The 18,172-nt window shown below is 65.3% G+C and overlaps 1 protein-coding gene across 2 annotated transcripts; it reads right to left on the reverse strand.

Annotated features, from left to right (window-relative positions):
* Positions 1–2,208: 2,208 nt before the first annotated feature.
* Positions 2,209–17,372, reverse strand: LOC129629865 (glutathione hydrolase 1 proenzyme). 2 transcript variants are annotated; one of them, XM_055550041.1, is made up of 14 exons: positions 17,215–17,372; positions 12,236–12,403; positions 11,621–11,784; positions 10,931–11,061; positions 10,763–10,849; positions 7,548–7,740; positions 7,187–7,344; positions 6,137–6,286; positions 5,708–5,844; positions 3,553–3,740; positions 3,279–3,406; positions 3,077–3,189; positions 2,879–2,992; positions 2,209–2,371 (listed from the first exon to the last, which is right to left on the reverse strand). In XM_055550041.1, the coding sequence occupies exons 3-14, from the start codon at positions 11,779–11,781 to the stop codon at positions 2,225–2,227; spliced, it is 1,707 nt and encodes a 568-aa protein (XP_055406016.1). In that variant the 5' UTR covers positions 11,782–11,784; positions 12,236–12,403; positions 17,215–17,372; the 3' UTR covers positions 2,209–2,224. The 2 variants fall into 2 exon arrangements, with proteins under 2 accessions (XP_055406016.1, XP_055406015.1); XM_055550040.1 differs by lacking the exons at positions 6,137–6,286; positions 7,187–7,344; positions 7,548–7,740; ... (3 more) ...; positions 12,236–12,403; positions 17,215–17,372 and having other exon boundaries at positions 3,553–3,762; positions 5,708–5,826.
* Between the last annotated feature and the right edge of the window lie 800 nt (positions 17,373–18,172).

Here is an 18,172-nt window from a genome sequence, read left to right on the forward strand (position 1 = left end):
GGGCACCTGGACAGAGCCCCAACCTGCCCCCTATTCGTGACCCCCGCCCCCAGCAGCTGCTCACCTCAGCATCTCCAGATCCAAAGGACCCTGGGGCTGCAGGGGACACAGGCATAGGGGGATAGGGACCCAGGCAGGGTCGCCTAGGACCCGAGTTCAAGTCCCAGCTCAGTCGAAGCTGAGGAAGAGGGCTGGGGTGACTAGGAGGGGATTCAGCTTCCCCGTCTATTCAGGGGAGGCGTCTGCACAGGGGAGGCAGACAGGGCCTGCACCCAGCGCCCACCGGACGGTCCACCCTGGGGCCTGCAGTCCTGGAAACGCCACCAGGCCTTGGGGAGGGGGCTTCCCTTGCACCTGCGTCTCTACCTACCCCTGGGGGCGGCGTGTCCACCTCCCTCTTCCTGAACTGAGCACGCCTCCTCCCCTGGGGACATCAGCCCGCACCCTGCCCCGTCCAAGCCTCAGGGTGCCCAGCTGGGACAGCAGTTACCCTGAGGTGCCCCCTTGACCAGCTTATCAGGACAGAGGGTACAGGGCCTGGGGGCTGGACTTCCAGCGCCCCCCACCCCCAAAATACCCTGGCTTCCTTCCCAGCTGAGCTTTGCTGCCCTCTGGTCTCTTTACCCCTCCAGGCACAGCAGAGAAACTGAGGCAGAGAGAGGGATACGTCCACACAGTCACACAGTCTGCCAGGCCCCATCCAGAGCCCCTGCCAGCCTGAGCCAGTGGGGCTCCTTGGGCAGCAGGCTGCCTCGTGGGGTGGGAAGGGCTGCGGACTCCTCCTGCTCCCCCCCAGGGACCCCCAAACCGCAGTGACATTGCTCAACCAGGAAGCAAGAGTGCATTCCTGGGCTGCGGCCAGCCCACCCGCGGGGAGGCCGGGGCAGCAGGCACTGAGGGGGTGGGCCAGGGTCAGAGTGGGACCTCTTCTTCCTCTCCAGGAGGTGAGGGGCAGGAGAAAGACGGGAAGCCAGGACCCCAGGGGGCCCTCAGCCAGGCCCCGCAGCGCCTGGGGAACTGGGGGTGCCCTGCCTGCCTGCTGGGGCTCAGGGAGCTCCAGGCCAGCTCCCACCTCCGCGGGAACAAGGCCTCAGTTTTCTCCTCTACAAAGGAGCTGTAGCCTCTCCTCTGGGGCTAAAACGAGGGCGGAATAGAGACATGCCCACCCCAGCAGCTCAGCCTCCATCCCATTCCCCGAGGACCCCAGGGACCCGCGGTCCAGGGCTCAGACCTGGGGAGAGGGGGATCTCTCGGATGCAGGGCTCCCAGGACCCCATGGCTGCTCCCTGGTTTCCAGCAAAGCCCCACTTCCCGGAGGGCACTTTGGAATCACTAGGATTTCCCTGCCTCCCTGAGGAGAGCCCAGACCTGGCCCCCCGGCCGTGTCCCTGCCCGTGGGGGGGTGGGGTAGGGTGGGGGTGCTCACCGGGCTGTCAAACTGGGCCGCCCTCTGCCCTGCCCACCTCCCCAGGTGCTTTCCCAGCACCTCGCCTCCCACCTTACAACTCTGTGTGAAGGATAAGTTAAGAGGCCCGGAGGGCCGGCGGGAGGGGCCGCCCCATGGAGGAGGCTGGGGGCCTGGCATCTCCAGGTGCCCCCTCCCCACCCAGAGCCGCCCTAACTCCAGGCGACAGTCCAAGCCCTGACCCTCAGGGACCTGGGGACCTCTTCCAGCTCACTGATCCCGGAGAACGGGCCTTCTTCTTGGAGCACATCGCAGCTTGGATCTCACTCTGGGTTTCCACTTGGAAAGCCCCCCCGGGGCCTGGCCCTGACCAGCATCTTTTTCTCCAGCCTCTTGCCCAACCCCACCTCCCCCAGAGCTCGGTTTCCCTTCAGTGCGTGCTGGAGGTCTCCCGGTTCCCGGAACCAGCGGACAAATCGCCGGGGGCCGCGCGCCCACTGGTGGCCGCCACCGGGACGTGTCCCGGACGGCCCGACACTGATGCCGGGACTCGGGGGTGCAGCCCACGCCCCCTCCCCACCGCGGGGCCCAGCGCCCGCGCTGCCAAAGCCTCCGAGTCCCGTCTCCATCCTCCCCGCGGCGGCCCCACCTCACACAGCGCGCTGAAGCCCAGGGAGTCGGGAGCCGGCCGGCAGGACAGCCCAGAGCCCGGCGCCGCCGCCGCATTTATTGCCCTGCTGCGCCGCTCCCAGGGGAAGCCAGCCCCCCAAGTCCCACCCCCGGCCCCCCGCCCCGGCGGGCCTCTCCTCCTCGGAGCGCTCAGTAGCCCGCCGGCTCCCCGCCTTTCCTGGAGTCCGAGGCGGCCGCCCAGCCGCCGGCTGTGCGCACGACGGCCTGGACCACGGCGATGTAGGTGGACGTCTCCTCGATGGCGTGGTGCCGGGTCTTCAGGGCCGCGACCACCGCCTGCGGGCGGGAGGGGGCGCGGCCTCAGGGGGGCCCGGGCCGCGGGGCTTCACACACCCCGGGGCCGCGGCTGCCGGCTGAGGGGCCAGGAAGGGCAGGCCGGGGGCCGCGGGGCCGACTGGCTCTCATCCGCGCGGGTGGCCCGGGCCTCTCTGGGCAGGGGGGGCGAGGAGACCCGGGCGGTGGGCATGAAGGCCAGCTGCCACGGGCAGCGGGGAGCAGCCACTGCCTCCTCTGCGGTGATCAGGAGACGCAGGCCCGGGGCCCCACGGGGGCTAGGTCCCCATCCCCCGCGCCCACCCCACCGGGACCCGGTCCCTCCCCCGCCCCCAGCCCACCCCCCACCGCGGCTCGGTTTCCCCTCCCCCGCCCCGCCCCGCCCCGCCCCCACCGGGACTCGGTGCCCCTCCCCCTCCCCCGCCTCCACCCCACCCCCACCGCGGCTCGGTTTCCCCTCCCCCGCCCCTGCCCCGCCCCCCCTCCCCCCCGGGACTCCCCCGGCCCCACCTGGTCGATGCCTTTCTCCAGCACCGTGGTGTTGGGCAGAAGCTGATTGTGAAGCCGGGGCTCCTCCACCGCCTGTTTGGCATCATAGCCGAACCACAGGCTGTTGATGATGGCCTGAGGGGTGTGGGGATGGGGTCAGCGTGGCCCAGTAGGCAAGGGGCTGGGCGCTCAGGCGGGGGTGGGGGGGTGGGCACGTACCAGCGCCGTGGACGTGGTGATCTGGGTGCCCCCGGAGGCGCCCACCGCCATGCGGACCTGGCCGTCCTCACCCACGATGATCACGGGGCACATGGACGAGAGTGGTTGTTTGCCTGCAGCAGTGGGGGGAGGGGGACACAGCACCGGGTCAGCGGCTGCGGGGACACCAGCCCGCTCCCCACCCAGGCCCTGCGCCCCGCACCGGGAGCGATGAAGTTGGCTGGTGAGGGGGGCACCCCGAACTGGTTGATGATGTTGGGGGAGCTGAAGTCATCCATCTCATCATTGAACAGGATCCCGCTGACCCGTGACCGCACCTTGGAACCGAAGCTGCCGACCGGCAGGGTCAGAGCAGGGCAGCCCGCCCCGTGCCCACCAACACATGCTCCCTGGAAAGGCACTCTGCTACCGTGGAGCCCCCCACTTCTGAGACACGCGGGCAGCTCCTGGCCCTCCCGGCCGCCCAGCAGCCCTACTAGAGGTTGATGGTGCTGGTGGCTGACACAGCGCTTCCGTCCTCCGAGACCACCGACAGGTGGGCGGTACCCCCGCCGTCGGGCGTGTAGAACTCAGGCTCGTAGTAGGAGGCTGGGTGAGTGGTGCTGTCGGAGATCCGGGCCCGGAGCTGGGCGGCAAAGAACTCGGAGGTCATGTTGCGGACCACCTGCCGAGACCCCAGAGCTGCCCTGAGGAGGTGAAGGAGGCGAGGAGGGGGCACAGGCTTGTGCGAGCGGTTCTCAGGAAGCCCCCGACCGTGGCTCCAACCACAACCCTCTGAGTCTCACGTGGCCCGCCCAAACCCCCTCTCCCCAGGCTCTGTCTCTGTTGCTGCCCAGCAACTCTGAATGACTGTCTGCTCTCAGAACCCTGACTTTCGCTGCACCCAACCATTCATTCACTCATTCACAGAGCCTGTAAGTTGTGTCCAGAACTGGGGGGCCAGCGGGGAACAGACACGCCTGTCCCCACCCTCACAGCAGGGAAGACGAAGGCAGGCATGGCTGTGCTAGAAAGAACAAGTGGAGGGAGGGGAGGGGCGAGAGGGATGGAAGGGTGAGAGTGGTCAGGGAGGGCTACTCAGAGGAGGTGACATCTGAAGAAAGCCACCTGACTGGTTATGCAAAGGCCCTGAGGCAGGCTTGTGAGTGAAGCGCAGACAGGGAAAGGAGTTAGGGAGAGAGGAGGTTGAAGATGCTGGCAGGCGCTGCTCCCACAGGTCCTGCTGCTGCTGCTGTTAAGTCGCTTCAGTCGTGTCCGACTCTGTGTGACCCCATAGACGGCAGCCCACCAGGCTCCCCCGTCCCCGGGATTCTCCAGGCAAGAACACTGGAGTGGGTTGCCATTTCCTTCTCCAATGCATGAAAGTGAAAAGTGAAAGTGAAGTCTCTCAGTTATGTCTGACTTTTCGCCACCCCATGGACTGCAGCCCACCAGGCTCTTCTGTCCATGGGATTTTCCAGGCAAGAGTACTGGAGTGGGGTGCCACTGCCTTCTCCCCACAGGTCCGTACGGGCCCTAAAAGGCCTTTAAAGCCTCCTGCACTTGGGGCGGAGAAGTGGCCAGCTGACGGCGGGAGGTGCGGTGCAGCAGGGGCGGCCGGGGACGGTGGGAGCCTGACTGGAGACGCGCGCCTGTTGGATCCTGAAGATCCTGTCCCGGGTGTGTGATGGGCTGCCCTGACCTGTGGAGTTCACGGGCAAGGCAGGGCCCTGGAGGCCGAGCAGAGGCTGTGGGCTCTTGCAACACCCACGGATTAAGTGACTAATTCATTAAGTTCAAATCTATTCCAAGAGAGCAGCTGGACCAGGGACTGGGACATCCTATGATCCAACTGCCCAGGGCCTTAAAATCCACAGGACAACAGCCCAGGGCGGGGGTCCGTCGAGGCTAAGAGACTGGAGGTGAGAAGGACGGGGCCCTCGGGGAAAGGCTGACCCAGGCGTCTTAACAGGAGAAGAAGCAGGCAGAGCAGAGGGAGCTGGAGGCGGGAGGGGGAGGAAATGCTGCGTGTCCACAGCCTTGCACAGGAAGCAGCTGAGGGCAGGAGGTGCTGGTGAAGGGGGTAGGATGCCGTGGAGGGGCCGGAGTGGAGGGGCCCGAGGGGAGCGGAGGCGTGGTCAGGGCCTGGAGGGGTGGAGGGAAGGGCTCGCAGGCTAGGGGATGAGCGCTCTGATGGGGTTGGAGGTGGGGTGGGGGTGGGGTGTCCAGCCAGGAGCCCGGGTTGGAGGGGAGGCACCTGGGGAGCGAGCAGGTTGGGTGCTGGGGATCTGGGAAGCTGGTGTGACCGGGAGCATGTGTGGCCAGGGCCTCTGCCCACCTGGATCGAACCTCGTCATCAGCCCTGCGGGCTGGGGCGCCCCTGTGCGCTCGGCCCCCACCTCGGCGCTGACAGCTCCAGGGGTTTCCAGCCGAGGACAGGGCTTGTGCTGAGGCCCCGAAGCCGGAGGCTGGCGGAGGACGCAGGCACTGAGGACCGCCCCCAGCACCCCCACTCCCGCAGCGAGAGCGCCCTGGCACGGAGGCCAGCACTTGGTCAGCAGTCCACCCCAGCACCTGGTGGCCCCAAGCCCAAACTTGGCACTGCAAACCGAGGAATAAGCCAGAGTGGGGCTGAGCCCCCTGCCCCCTTACCTCAGTCACGTTGACAAACTTGGGGTCCCCAAGCAGGGTCCTCTTGGCGTAGGCAAAGCGGAAGGCCTCCACGATGCGGTGGTAGGTCAGGCCCTTCTGCTCAGGCGTCTCCACGCTCGCCCGGGAGAAGTTGTACCCTGGTCGGGCAGAGCCACAGTGATCCCAGCGTCCTGGGTCCCCTTGGCTAGGACAGTGGGGTCCCCGGGAGGCCTCCCTGAGTCACTCGGCTCACCCTGAGAAGGGGAACATTTACTATCCGCCGGCACTGCCTGCTTGGGAGGCGGGGGAAGGAAGCAAAGGTCCCCATGTCTGGGCAGCACACGTCAGCCACAGGGTTACCCAGGCCCCAGGGTGGCGGATGACCGCCCAGATCCACCGGGCGTGCCCCTGGCCCGGCCCGCCCAGCCCGCAGCCCGGGACACGGCTGACCTTTGAGGATGTTGATGATGAGGGCCAGCACGGGCCCGCTGAGCGGGGCACTGGGCGCGTAGAGCTGGGCGTCCCCGAGGCTGATGCTCAGCGGCTCCTCAACCAGCTCTGCCCGGTAGCTGTTCAGGTCCTCGGCCGTCACAATGCCCCCTGCAGCGGGGGGCCCAGGGATGAGACACACTTCTAGGGGACCGTCAAGTGGGGAGCCCCGTCCACCGCCCCCCACGCCCCCCGACTGTGCCACCTCCCGGGGCCAGGCCCAGGCCAGCGTCTTCCACCTGCTGCACCTTTGGCCTCCGGGTCCAACACGTGTCCTCTCGGGGGGCCAGAGGTGCCCCGTCTCCCATCAGCCTCCTCCTCCTCTGACTAGTGGGTGGGTGGAGGGAGGGCCTTAATAATTCTCCAGGGAAACTGGCTCCAGACAGATGAAGTGTTTGAAGTATTTATAGGCTAATTTCCGGTGTCAGTGGTAAAGGTCAATACGCTAATCGCCTTCCTCCCTGGCACACAGCTTAGGGAGGCAGGGGCGGGAAAGAGAGGCAACTGGGACTCCTAAATCCACCAGAACCTGCCCACACGTTCCCTGCATGCAGCACCCCCCACACCTCTCCCAGCAAGCCCACCCTCCTTCCCTGTGATCCTCCTGGAGAATTAAAACCCCTCTCTCCAAGCCTCAGACTGTTCTCTCTGCCTGCAAAGTCCAACCTCACCTGTGGCTCAGGTGCCACCTCCTCCAGGAAGTCCTCTGGGGTTTGCACCTGCGTGCTTTCCGCAATCCTGGCTCCTGCCTACAACTGCATTCCTGCCCACCCCTCAGTGCCCCCAAGCCTGCAGCCCCGGGCTTCCTGTCCTAGACTGCAGGAATTCCCTCAGCGTTGACTTAACCAGGAGCTGTGGATCCATGCTGCAGACACACTTGTGACCCACCACCCCCCCCGCTCCGCCAGGCACTCCCCACGGGCCCAGCGTCCAGGCAGGACCCGAGGACCCCAGGCTCAAGGTTCCAGCTGCGGAGCTTCCGGCCACAGGCCTCCGGTGTCACCCACTCACCGGCCTCCTGGATGTCCTTGACAATCTGGGCCGTGAGGCTCCCGTTGTAGAAGGCCTGGGCGCCCTCCGAGGCCAGCGTCTCCAAGGTGTCGGCCAGCCGTGGCATGGTCACATGGTCCCCCTCCCGCAGCACCTTCCCATCGCGGCAGAACACCTCGCTGGAGCGGCGGGGGTGCTCTTGTGAGGCAGGCGTGGGGGCGGGCTCAGCCATCCAGCCCCCATCCCCACAGGAGACCAAGGGACGGGCGCCCCTGACCATGGTGTCCAGCCCTGCTGGGGCCCGGACCCACCCCCTCCCCGGGCTCAGACAGTCAGGGCTCCGGTCCCTGGGTGGCCGCCCACGGCAGGGACACAGGCGTACCACAGCGCGGGGTGCCGCTCCACCGTCTCCCGCTGCCTCTCCAGGGCTCCCGCCAAGGCCTTCCCCACCGGGAAGCCCTGGCGGGCCAGCTCGATGCTGGGCTGGAAGAGGCGCGCCCAGGGCAGCCGCCCGTGCCGCTGGTGCGCCAGCTCGTAGCCGCGGAGCTCGCCCGGAACCGCCACCGACAGCCCGCCTACGAAAGGAGAGGCACCGGCTGGTGGTCTGCACGGGAAGGTCCAGGCATGTCCCCGGGTGGGACCCGGAGGCTCAGGAAGGAATGCATGCTTGTGGTTGTGCCTGGTAAAGGGTAAAGAATCTGCCTGCAGGGCAGGAGACCCGGATTCAATCCCTGGGTCGGGAAGACCCCCCTGGAGAAGGAAATGGCAACCCACTCCAGCATTCTTGCCTGGAGAATCCCATGGACAGAGGAGCCTGGAGGGCTACAGTCCATGGGGTCTTAAACAGTCGGACATAGCTGAGCGACTGACACACTTGACCTGGCAGGCAGGAATGTGACTCTGCTCCGGGTGTCTGCTGTGGGCACGTGCGGGGGGTCCCGCTGTCCCCCAGGCCTACACGTCTTCCGCAGCAGCCCCGTGTCTGAAAACCTGGTCCAGGCGCACGGCTGCGCAGCGAGAGCATACGGAAGCCATACCTCACCACCTCTTTGTCTGAGCCTCCGGGGTCACGAGCCCCTTCACCCTGTATGATTCAAGGGTTCCCTTGGAACCCACCAAGGCCCCCAGTCGAAGCTGCAGACCACCCGCAAAGCTGGGCTGGTGCCAAAGCAAGAGCCCCTCTTCCTCTGTCCCAGACCCCTGCACCGGGCCCTCTCTGGGTCTGAGTTTCCCCATCTGACCATGAGGGTTTTGGTTCCCAGCTCCATCCTTTGAGGAGCCAGGATGCCACTGGAGACAGAGCCCCAGACCCTAGCTCCCCGCCAGGCCCCACCGCCCGCCGGCGTGCCCTAGGGCCCGGCCCTGACCCAGAAAGCCTCAGCACTGCCCGGCTCCCAGGCCCCTTCCTGCTTTCACCCGCGATGTGGGGCTGGGGGCGGGGGGCGCGTTTCGGCCACTCCCAGGCTCTCGAGCGGCCTCTACCACCCTGAAGTGGGGCACGAGTTTCCAAGGGCCAGGTTGTTACCACATCACCTCCTGGAAGGTCTGCCAGCCAGCGCACGTCCCTCCCCTTCACGTGCGGGTCTGGCCTCAGGCCGGTGAGGTCCTGGGCCGCCCTCTCAGCAGGGAGCCGGGCCCCTTTCCCATCTCACCTGGTCCATCCCCCTCTCCCCGGGTTGCTTCTGCATCTCCCGGCCTCTCCTCTGTCTGCCCTCCTGCACACCAGGCTGCCTGGTCCAGAGTGTGTGTGCACGTGAGGTCGTGTCCGACTCCTGGGACCCCATGGACTGCAGTCCGCTGCCAGGCTTCTCTGTCCATGGGAATCTCCAGGCAAGAACACTGGAGTGGGTTGCCATTTTCTCCTCCAAGGGATCTTCCCGATCCCGGGATTGAACCCAGGTCTCTAGCACCTCCGGCCCTGGCAGGCAGATTCTTTACCACTGAGCCCCGTTACGTGCTGATAGCCCCCAGGCTGAACTCTCGAGGCTGCTCCCCTGATGGCCAGATCTGAGGGTATCTGATCTCAAGGGGGACTCACTGGCAGCCCTGCCAGTCTCCGTGAGGGCCACTCTGTCCTTCCCGGGACCCCGGGCTGTGTGTCAGAGCAGACCCATCAGCAGATCCACGGCTCCGCCCTCCGAGTGTGCTGGGCACCAGCCCTCAGCATCCCTGCCCATCGCGGGACTTCCCGATGGGCCACCTGACTGGCAGCCCGAGGGGTCCCGTCGCAAAAGAGCCAGATCCCCCCAGTGCCCTCCGACGCAGGGAACACCTGTCCCTCCTTCAGACACAAGGCTGGGTCTTCACGATGACCCATCACAAGGTCCAACACGACCTGACCCTGCGTCCTCCTGCTCCCCCCAGATGCCCACCCCCCACCCCAGCCCCAGCCTCCGGGCCTTTGCACCTGGTAAGCCCACATGCCTTCTCACCCTGCCTTCCGCCTTCCAGGCTGCGTGGTGGCACCGGGCACACCCTTGCCATCTCCCCTCTGCTCCTCCTGGACGGTGCCCTTCACCTGTTTCCTTTGTTTCTACTGGCTGGGGAACAGCCCCAACACCCGACAAGCCCGAGTCAAACGCATGAATCTCAAGAATGCAAAACACCAAGTCTGTAAGATTCTTGCAGTCTCACACCCTGAATGACTTCATGGCTACACCTGGTGAGCTTCCCAGCGGGTAAAAATTCAAAGACTGTGTGTTGGAGAGAAAGAGAATTCCCAAAGGGCTGCTCCCAGAGCCCTCTAGGTCCCCCAGGAGCAAGGCCTGCAGGAGGGGTCAGACCCACTCGGGCCTTTAATCTCCATCCCTCCTCCCTCCAGCCTTGTCTTGCAGTCCACCGGGGTCCCTGCAGGGCGTACTCTGGGGCTGAAGGGCAGGTTAGAAAAGAAACTCTGCCGTAATCTAGACAGCTGACCCCACAACGACGAGTCACTTGGATGCTCTTTAAAAACACAACAGGTGCGTTCAAACTCAGCTTTCCCACCATCCAGCTGGGTGACTGTGTGTGTGTGTGTGTGTGTGTGTGTGTGTGCACACGTGCGCTCAGTCGTGTCTGACTCTTTGTGACCTGTGGTCTGTAGCCCACCAGGCTCCTCTGTCCCTGGGATTCTCCAGGCAAGAATACTGAAGTGGGTTGCCATGCCCTTCTCCAGGGGGTCTTCCCAACCCAGGGATTGAACCTGGGTCTCCCACACTGGGGGCGGATTCTTTACCACCGAGCCACCTGGGAAGCTGTGTGTGGCCTTGGTCAGTCTACATGGGCTCTCTGGGTGGGCCTCAGCGTCCCCAGCTATCTGATGGGAATCTGCACCGAGCTCCCCTGCCAAGTGTGCAGGGAGGGTTCCAGGGGCTCGCCGTGGGTGCAAAGGACTGAGCAGGGCGCTGGCCCTGATCCATACACAGTCACAACAGGGATCATTCCTTTTCTCTAGCTCCCTGTGGCCCTGGAGAGGCCTGAGCAGAAAGGCCCTTTAGTCTGTGATGATGGGCTTGATCCTCCATGGCGGGGATGCTGTGGGCCTGAAGGGACGGGAGGGCCACCCCCAGCTGCAGACAGCTCATCCTGGCCCAGCATCCACCCCGAGCCCACTCTCACCTTCCTCCGACTGCTCCGAGCTGTTGAACATGTCGGCGGAGGCCAGCCGCGGGGCCACCTCGCGGGCGTTGATGACCTCAGCCTTCCCTGGAATGGCAGGGCGGGTGGGCGGACTGCACGGCCCCCGGCCCCTCCCCGCCCCTGGAGCCCACCCCGCCGGGCACTCACGCGTGGTGCTGTTGTAGATGGTGAGGAACAGGCCGCCCCCGATGCCCATGCTGTGGGCATTCAGGAGCCCCATGCACAGCAGAGCCGCGATGGCTGCGTCCACCGCCGAGCCGCCATCCAGCAATGCGTCCCTGCCGGTGGCACGGGCAGGGGTGAGCGGCTCGGAGGGGCCACCCCGCCCCAGGGTGGACCGAGAGGAGCCCACAGGTTTTACTTTTTAACGCAAAAAATTTGTCGTATTTGAAAACCAACAGGCTTTTCACACCGACAGATGGATATGGCTTTGATAATTGGAAAAGAATGAAAACTTGTCACTTTTTTTTTTTATTAATAACATCTTTTTCACTTGTGAGACCTGACTTTGGTATACGTGAGTTGTGGGCCTACAAAGAGCATCGAACAGCAGAGTTTCTCTGAAGAGGCAGACAGCCTTGAACTGAGAAAGGGGTCCAGCCGGTCACTGGGAGACCCCCCACACCCTACCCTCAGCTCCAGGGTCCCCTTCACCCCTGACCGGAGGCTGCCGGGAAGGTCCACGGACGGGAGGGGCAGCCCCGTGTGCTCGAACACTGCTCGCCCAGGCAGCCCGATGACCAGGGCCGGCGGGGGCAGGGATTGAGCCCAGAGGGGCGAGGGTGATGCCCCGGGGCACTGACGGGGACGGTCGCCCGGGCCTGGGGCCCCACTCACCTGCCGATCTCTGAGCAGCGCTTGGCGTCCGCGGCCACGGCGGCCCTGGGGTACACGTGGCTGTGCGGCTTGGAGGTCTCGGGCAGCCAGATGCAGAGCCCAATGATGAGGAGGACCAAGACCACGGCCCCCAAGGCCAGCAGCATGACCCGCTTCTTCATGCTCTGCAGGTGCGAGGCACAGGGGTGGCAGGTCAGGGGACCGACCGCCGACCGGACCCAGGGACACAGCCTCGCCCCCCGGGGCACGGCACGCAGTCCGACCTCAGAAGGACATGCCAGGCCTCCTTCCCGTCTTTGCTCAGGCCACGCCTCTCTCAGCAGTTCCTGGCCCGTCTCTGCCCCCTAAATCCTCCTGCTCAGCCTTAGGGCCCCCTCTGGCAGGGACCCTTCCCGGGAGGGGAGCCCCCCCGGACCTGCCTGGCCCCTTATGGTGGCCGAGCCGTCACGGTGGCCTTCAGGTCACCCCGGGAGGGACAGGCCTGGCCTGACTCCTTCCCAACGCTGTCCTTGGGGCCCCAGGTGACTGGCCGCAGAGTGTGGGGCCAGCTTCCAGTGCGCTCAAAGCCGGAGCGGGGAACCCACGTCTCCCAGCCGCCGCGGGGCCGGAGCCTACCTTCTTCAGCGGGCGGGAGGCCCGAGCCTCCCAGGGAGGGGGCCACAGAGACGGTGTGGGCTGGACCGGCTGCAGAAATAGCTGGGGCCTCCTTCACGCTCCGTGGGAGCCCGTGACCACAGAACCTGCTCCAGGGAGACTTCCAGAGCACACAGCCTTTTCGTCCTCCTGCAAATGGAGAGGGTGTCTCTGAAGCTTCTGGGTAGCTATGTGAGGAGTTTCTGTGTCTCCAAGAGGAAGCTGTCAGCCGCTCCCACGTTGGTGTGAACTCCGCCTCCGAGGGCCTTTCTCCCAGGCATGGGGTGTGTGTATCACAGGGAGCTGGCATGTGACCAGCGGGTGAGGGCCACTGTGTCGGCCACGTGGGCTCCGGGGCCGGCCTGCCGCGTCTCACCTGCGTGGGGTCTTGGGAAAGTCACTGGCTGGCTGTCCAGTGCAATGAGAGATGAAACGGGTTGGAAAGTGTGAATGTGTAAGTTGCATAGCTGTGTCTGACTCTCTGTGACCCCACAGACTGCAGCCCGCCAGGCTCCTCTGTCCATGGGGTTCTCCAGGCAAGGATGCTTTGGAGCGGGTTGCCATTTCCCTGCTCCAGGGGGTCTTCGGCACCCAGGGATGAGCCCTGTGCTCCTGCACCGCAGGCAGATTCTGTGCCCTTGAGCCAGGTGTCAGGCGTTAACTACGTACTGGCTCCACTTGGGGGAGGCTGGAGGCCTGTGGGCAGGAGCCGGTTGGCCTCGCCTCACCCTGACGCCGTGGCTTCTCTGGTGACTTCCTGCCAGGCTGGACAGGGAGGGACAGCCATTAACCATGGGGTCCCAGTGGCAAGGACGGCAGGTAAGGGGTGTGTGGCCCGATGGGTGTCAGAGGGGGAAGGCCCCCTCTCCCAAACTCAGTTTCCCCCCGAAGGGCGATGTTCTGCCAGAAAACCCCAGGCCGGGACCCCTCTGCCTCGCCCGGTCCCTACTCAGAGGGGCCCACCCTGGGACGGTTCCGTGCCCTCTGCCCTCCACCCTCCGCCGGGCCGGAGAGCCCTCAGGGCATGTCCTGGGCCCCAGGGCTTTTCACTGGGTCTGGCCACGCTGGGCACCTCAAGGGCATGCTGGGCATTTGTCCTGGGCTTGGGACCCTCAGCTGAGATCCTCGTCCTACTCTGCGTCCTCTCCCTACCCGGGCCCCGGGGAGAAGCCAGCCAAGGCCTCCTGAGGTCTGGCCTCCCCTCTGTCCAGCTTTCCGCCAAGGGCCCAAGTGGTCTCCCCGGAGGGCCGGGGGTACCCGCGAGGCTTAGCCTTCCAGAGCATGCGGAAGCGGTGGGCCCTGTCCCTCTTCCTCTCATCCTAGGCCGGGCAGGCGGGAGGCCTGGCCCAGCCCCCACAGGAAGCACGGAGGAAGACACCCTGCTGGGGGACTGGCTTTGGTCTCCCATCCCTGCCCCCCACATTTTTGGACTGGCCAAAACCACATCCAAGCCCCGCCCCCCCCACCGCCACCAGGCTGGCTCTCACCCAAATCGGTGTCATGAGGGGAAACTGAGGCCAGAGAAGGGGTGCTGGGCCTCCAGCAGCAGCCGGGCTCCTCCTGACCCTAGTTGGCTTACCCGAGGCCTGGGGAGCCACGACACCCCCACTGCTTCTCATAAGAAGCTGGGCGACGCGCTGGGGCACTGGCCGGGGAGGCCGACTTGTCTGCCTGGGAAAGTCCCTCTAGGCACTGGCCGGGCCCCCCACCCCAGGAGCCGCCCGGAGCCACGCCCGCGGGCCCTGCAGGGCTCCTCAGGGGGCCCAGAGCTGGGCTGGGAGCTGGGAGCTAGGAGCTGGGGTGGGCCCCCCACAGGAGGAGCAGAGGGGCTGAGGAACCCTCATCTAGTCTTGCGAGGGGCGCGGGGGGCCAGAGGCCCTCCCGAGGGCGTGGAGTCCTGTCCCAAGGCCACAGCCCCAGAGCCCAGAATGAAAGTCTTTTCTGGGACGGACTGAGCCCCACTGGGACCATTGTCAAAAGCCTCCCTGATCCTTACCAGCCAGCTTCCTGACCCCCAGTGACGCAAAAATGCCCACCCGGTCCTCACCCTATAGCGTCCTAACTAATCACCTAATGCCACCCTTCCAGCGGGAATTTTCTTTGTCTCAAGGCTATAAATATTTTCTGCTAACCCATGGAAAGTGTCAGTTCTCCCTAGGCTGTCAGGAGGTCAGATGCTCCCTCCCCCCACCAGGATGAAGCCGGCAGAGATTCACAGTCTTTCAACCGAAACTCCAAGATAAGAACAGCAGGACAATTAAGGGAGGAGACTGGACCCTGCATGGATCACAGATTTCTTGTCCCTGACCACACAGGCACAGAAAAGGCTCCTTGGAGGCTGATGGGGAGTCACGTCAAGGATGCTCTACCCGCAGTAGAATCCCTTTTGGCTAAGAGACGTGTGCACACACAGGGCAGGGTCCTGAGATACACCAAACACGTGCAGGAGGCAAATCGCAAGGCCTGGCTAGAGGGGAACGGAAAGAAATGCCCCATAGAGTGATTTAAACTGCCAGGTGGACGCAGCCCGGGGTCTCTCCCTCCGAGCCCACTGTGTCTGTCCACGCGCACTGTACTCTCTGCCTCGTAACCACTTGACTTGCTTCACTGCTTTCCGTCTTGGTGGAAACTTTCCAGCAAAGCTGAAGGGCCAGGGCTCTTGTCACTGACCACTGGTCTAGTGGCTGGGATCTGGTGGTCTCAGCACTGCGAACGGGCCCAGCCTCTGCTTGGGAACCCAGGTCCTGCTCCACGCCGCTGTAGGCCAAGCCACCGGTGATCAGGCCTGCTGCAGTGCAGGAGACCCGAGCTCAACCCTTGGGTCGGGAAGATCCCCTGGAGGAAGGCATGGCAACCCACACCAGTGCTCTTGCCTGGAGAATCCCCGTGGACAGAGGAGCCTGGCGGGCTACAGCCCATGGGGTCACAAAGAGTTGCGACTAACACTTTCACTATCTCTGCTGTTTATTCTCAAAAAACTCACTCCTTTCCGAAATGCTTTCCCAAGCCGCGCTCAGACTGCCATGACAGGGGGTACTTTGAATCCCCGTGGAGAGTGGGCAATCCCCAAAGACAGAAGGTGGCAGGGAGGGCGGCCAGAGGCTGTGTCTGGTCTGGTCCCGACCTGTCACGGCAGCCCGGGGACTCCGCCCATCACCAGGCGGCTAAAGTTCGCGCAGCCCTGGGAGGGCCCTGGAGGCGGCACCTGCTGTCAGCGGTGACCCCGGTGGTGGCAGCAGGCGAGGGGTGTGGCCCCAACGTGGAAGGAGCGGCGCTTGACAGAGGCAAGGCAATCCTTGTCCCAGAGGATGGTGTCTGTGGGCCTCTCTGCGAGCCCCAGGGTGGGTCTCCCGCCGCCCCGCCCTGTCCTGGCTCAGGGTGTCTGAACGCCAGGCCCAGAGACGGTTCCTGAGGCCATGCAGCAGGGCCGGGGTGGTACCGGCACCGGGCAGAACCCAGACCGAGAGGCCCACCACACCCCACAGCTGGGCGGAGAGGGCACCACCTCCCTCCTGCTTCATGCCCAGAAGCTTCCACCGTCTATCCCATAATGATGGCGCCCCAGGCCCGAGGAACCAGCTGCCCAGCCTGGGAAGACAGGGTCCAGAGAGGGCCAGAGCGGATCCAAGGCCGCACAGACCAGCAGGGCACACACACCTGGCCACCCTGTACCTGCCCCGAGGGGCTGCGTGTCCCGGACACGAGGGAGTGGAGTCGGGAGCAGCTCCAGACCCGCCCCGGGGGACTTGGACGTTGCCCCACCTGGCCTTGGCCTTCATGTGCCAAGGGCAAGGATCAGCCGCTTCCCGAGTCAGGCCTTCCTTTCCCGGCGCCCGGCTCGCTGTATCTAGGCTGCCCCGAAGCCTCCAGCCCCATACCTGCACTATCTAATATGCAAAAAGCCCACAGGGCTGTGCAGAGGCCTTGTGGAGGAGACGCAGAGGCCGAGCAGACGCTGCTGCCCCCGGGGCCACACAGCCGGAACACACTGCTGCCCTCGGGCGGGCTCCGCGGGGGGACTGTGAGCTCTCCGCTCCCATGAACTCTCTACCATGACCCCAGGCTGGGGGTACCCCGACCGCTTTTTCCCTGGACGTCATTCTGTCCCCTGCAGACCAGGGTGACTGAGAAGATGGGACCAGGCAGGAGCCAGGGACCAAGGCTCAAGACCCGTCCCCAAGGGCTGGCCGCTGGCCAGCAACACCGGGGCACTTGGTCCTGCCTGAGCGGCTGCATGACCGGACATTGGCAGGGAGGTCAGAAAAAGGCCTGAATGGACAGAGGAGGACCCAGACCCTACAGGTGACCCCAGCAGGAAGACCCTGGGCTGGGACTGGCTGGAGGGCCTGCCATGAGGCCCAGAAGCTGAGCAGCAGCTGCAGGTTCTCGGGAAGGACAAGCATGACGGCCTCTCACGGGTGGAGTCAACAGAGGCAAGACGTTCGGAACAATAAAGCCCGTCCTCCCACGTCAAGTGTGTCACGCCCCGTCCCGGCTGGCCCCCCACCCCCACTGCAGGGAGGCCTGGGCGCAGGGGGTCTGGGCTGGAGGTCCCCCCAGACCCCAGGGCTCCTGTGCTAGGCACAGAAGGTGGTGAGCTCCCTGCCCCCAGGAGTATGCAAGTCTCACGCACCCAGAGATGCTGAGTCTGCCATGCACCACCTGCTCCCAGCGAATGCACGCACGCACACACACACACGCGCGCGCGCGCGCACACTCACACCCATGAGGAATCTGGGCTGAGCGAGCAGGTTCCAGGACACGCGGTGAGAGCGTGAAGAGATGAGGCACGCCGACAGCCTGGGGTTTCTCCGCTAATCCTCCCGCCCGAATCAGAGGGGTGAAACTGGGCAGAGCCCCAGAGCCGTTCAGAGGCCGGCCGGAAGCCGAGGCTCAGGCAGGGGTGACTCGGGCCTGCAGGCACACAGACGGGCAGGTAGGCACCCTGGCGCCCCACTTACCTCCTGGCGGGCAGTGAAGACTCGCGTCCCCCGGGTCCAAGAGCACAGCCTTGGGCAGGAAGCTCGGCACCACACCCGGACCGCAGATGGGGTCCGTGCCCTGCGCTGCCCACCCTGGTGGAACAGGGTTGAGAATTAGAAACGGCTCCTTCCGCCGAGACCCGATGACCGCTCTCGGCCGGAATCCTGTCCAGACGGCTGTCGGAGCCTGCGAGGACCACAAGGGGGTGGGCGCCCCTTGGGGCTGCGCAGTCACCCCCCTGCACCACTGGCCTGCCCCTCCGCCCCCCAGAGCCCAAGGTGGGGGCACGGCGCCCAGCCCCCAGCGCCGCCCGCCTCTACTCCAGACCCCCCCAGCGACCTCACCATGAGCCCAGACTGCCCCACCCTTCCAGGCCTCAGTTTCTCCACGCTGGGCCCCCCTCCCTCTCAATCCGAGAAGCCCATTCCCCCGGCCTCCTCCACCCACCCCACACCCGTGGCCAGGTCAGCCGGGAAGCCTGGTCAGGTGGCCTCAGACCACTTACCGGACAACAGACAAGAGGCTCCCAGGCCAGACCCGGTCAGGCCAAGGGCCTCAGGCTCTGCCCCTCTGCGCGACCTGGTCGCACCAGCCCCGCCCCCATCACCCTGAAGGGCTGCCCACTCCCATTACACAGGTGGATAAACTGAGGCTCAGAGAGGAAGAGCGACCTGTTCAGAGCACAGCCGGGACAGAACAGAGCTGGGACTGGGACCCAGCGCTCCAGATACCCCCGAAAAGGCCCCAGGTCTGGGCTGCCCTGGGGTCCCATGCCCCACCCCCGGCAGCTCAGAGAGGGTGAGCGACGGCTTCGGGGTCACACAGCAGCGGGGCACAGCTGGACCCCCGCCCTGCCCCAGCTCACCTGGCTGCAAGGCTGGTCCTCCGGTCTGCTCCAGCACTAGGCACGGAGCTCAGTCCCGTGCCGGCTCCTCC

The sequence above is a fragment of the Bubalus kerabau genome, chromosome 16 (assembly GCF_029407905.1).
Source record: "Bubalus kerabau isolate K-KA32 ecotype Philippines breed swamp buffalo chromosome 16, PCC_UOA_SB_1v2, whole genome shotgun sequence".
Lineage (NCBI taxonomy): Eukaryota > Metazoa > Chordata > Mammalia > Artiodactyla > Bovidae > Bubalus > Bubalus kerabau.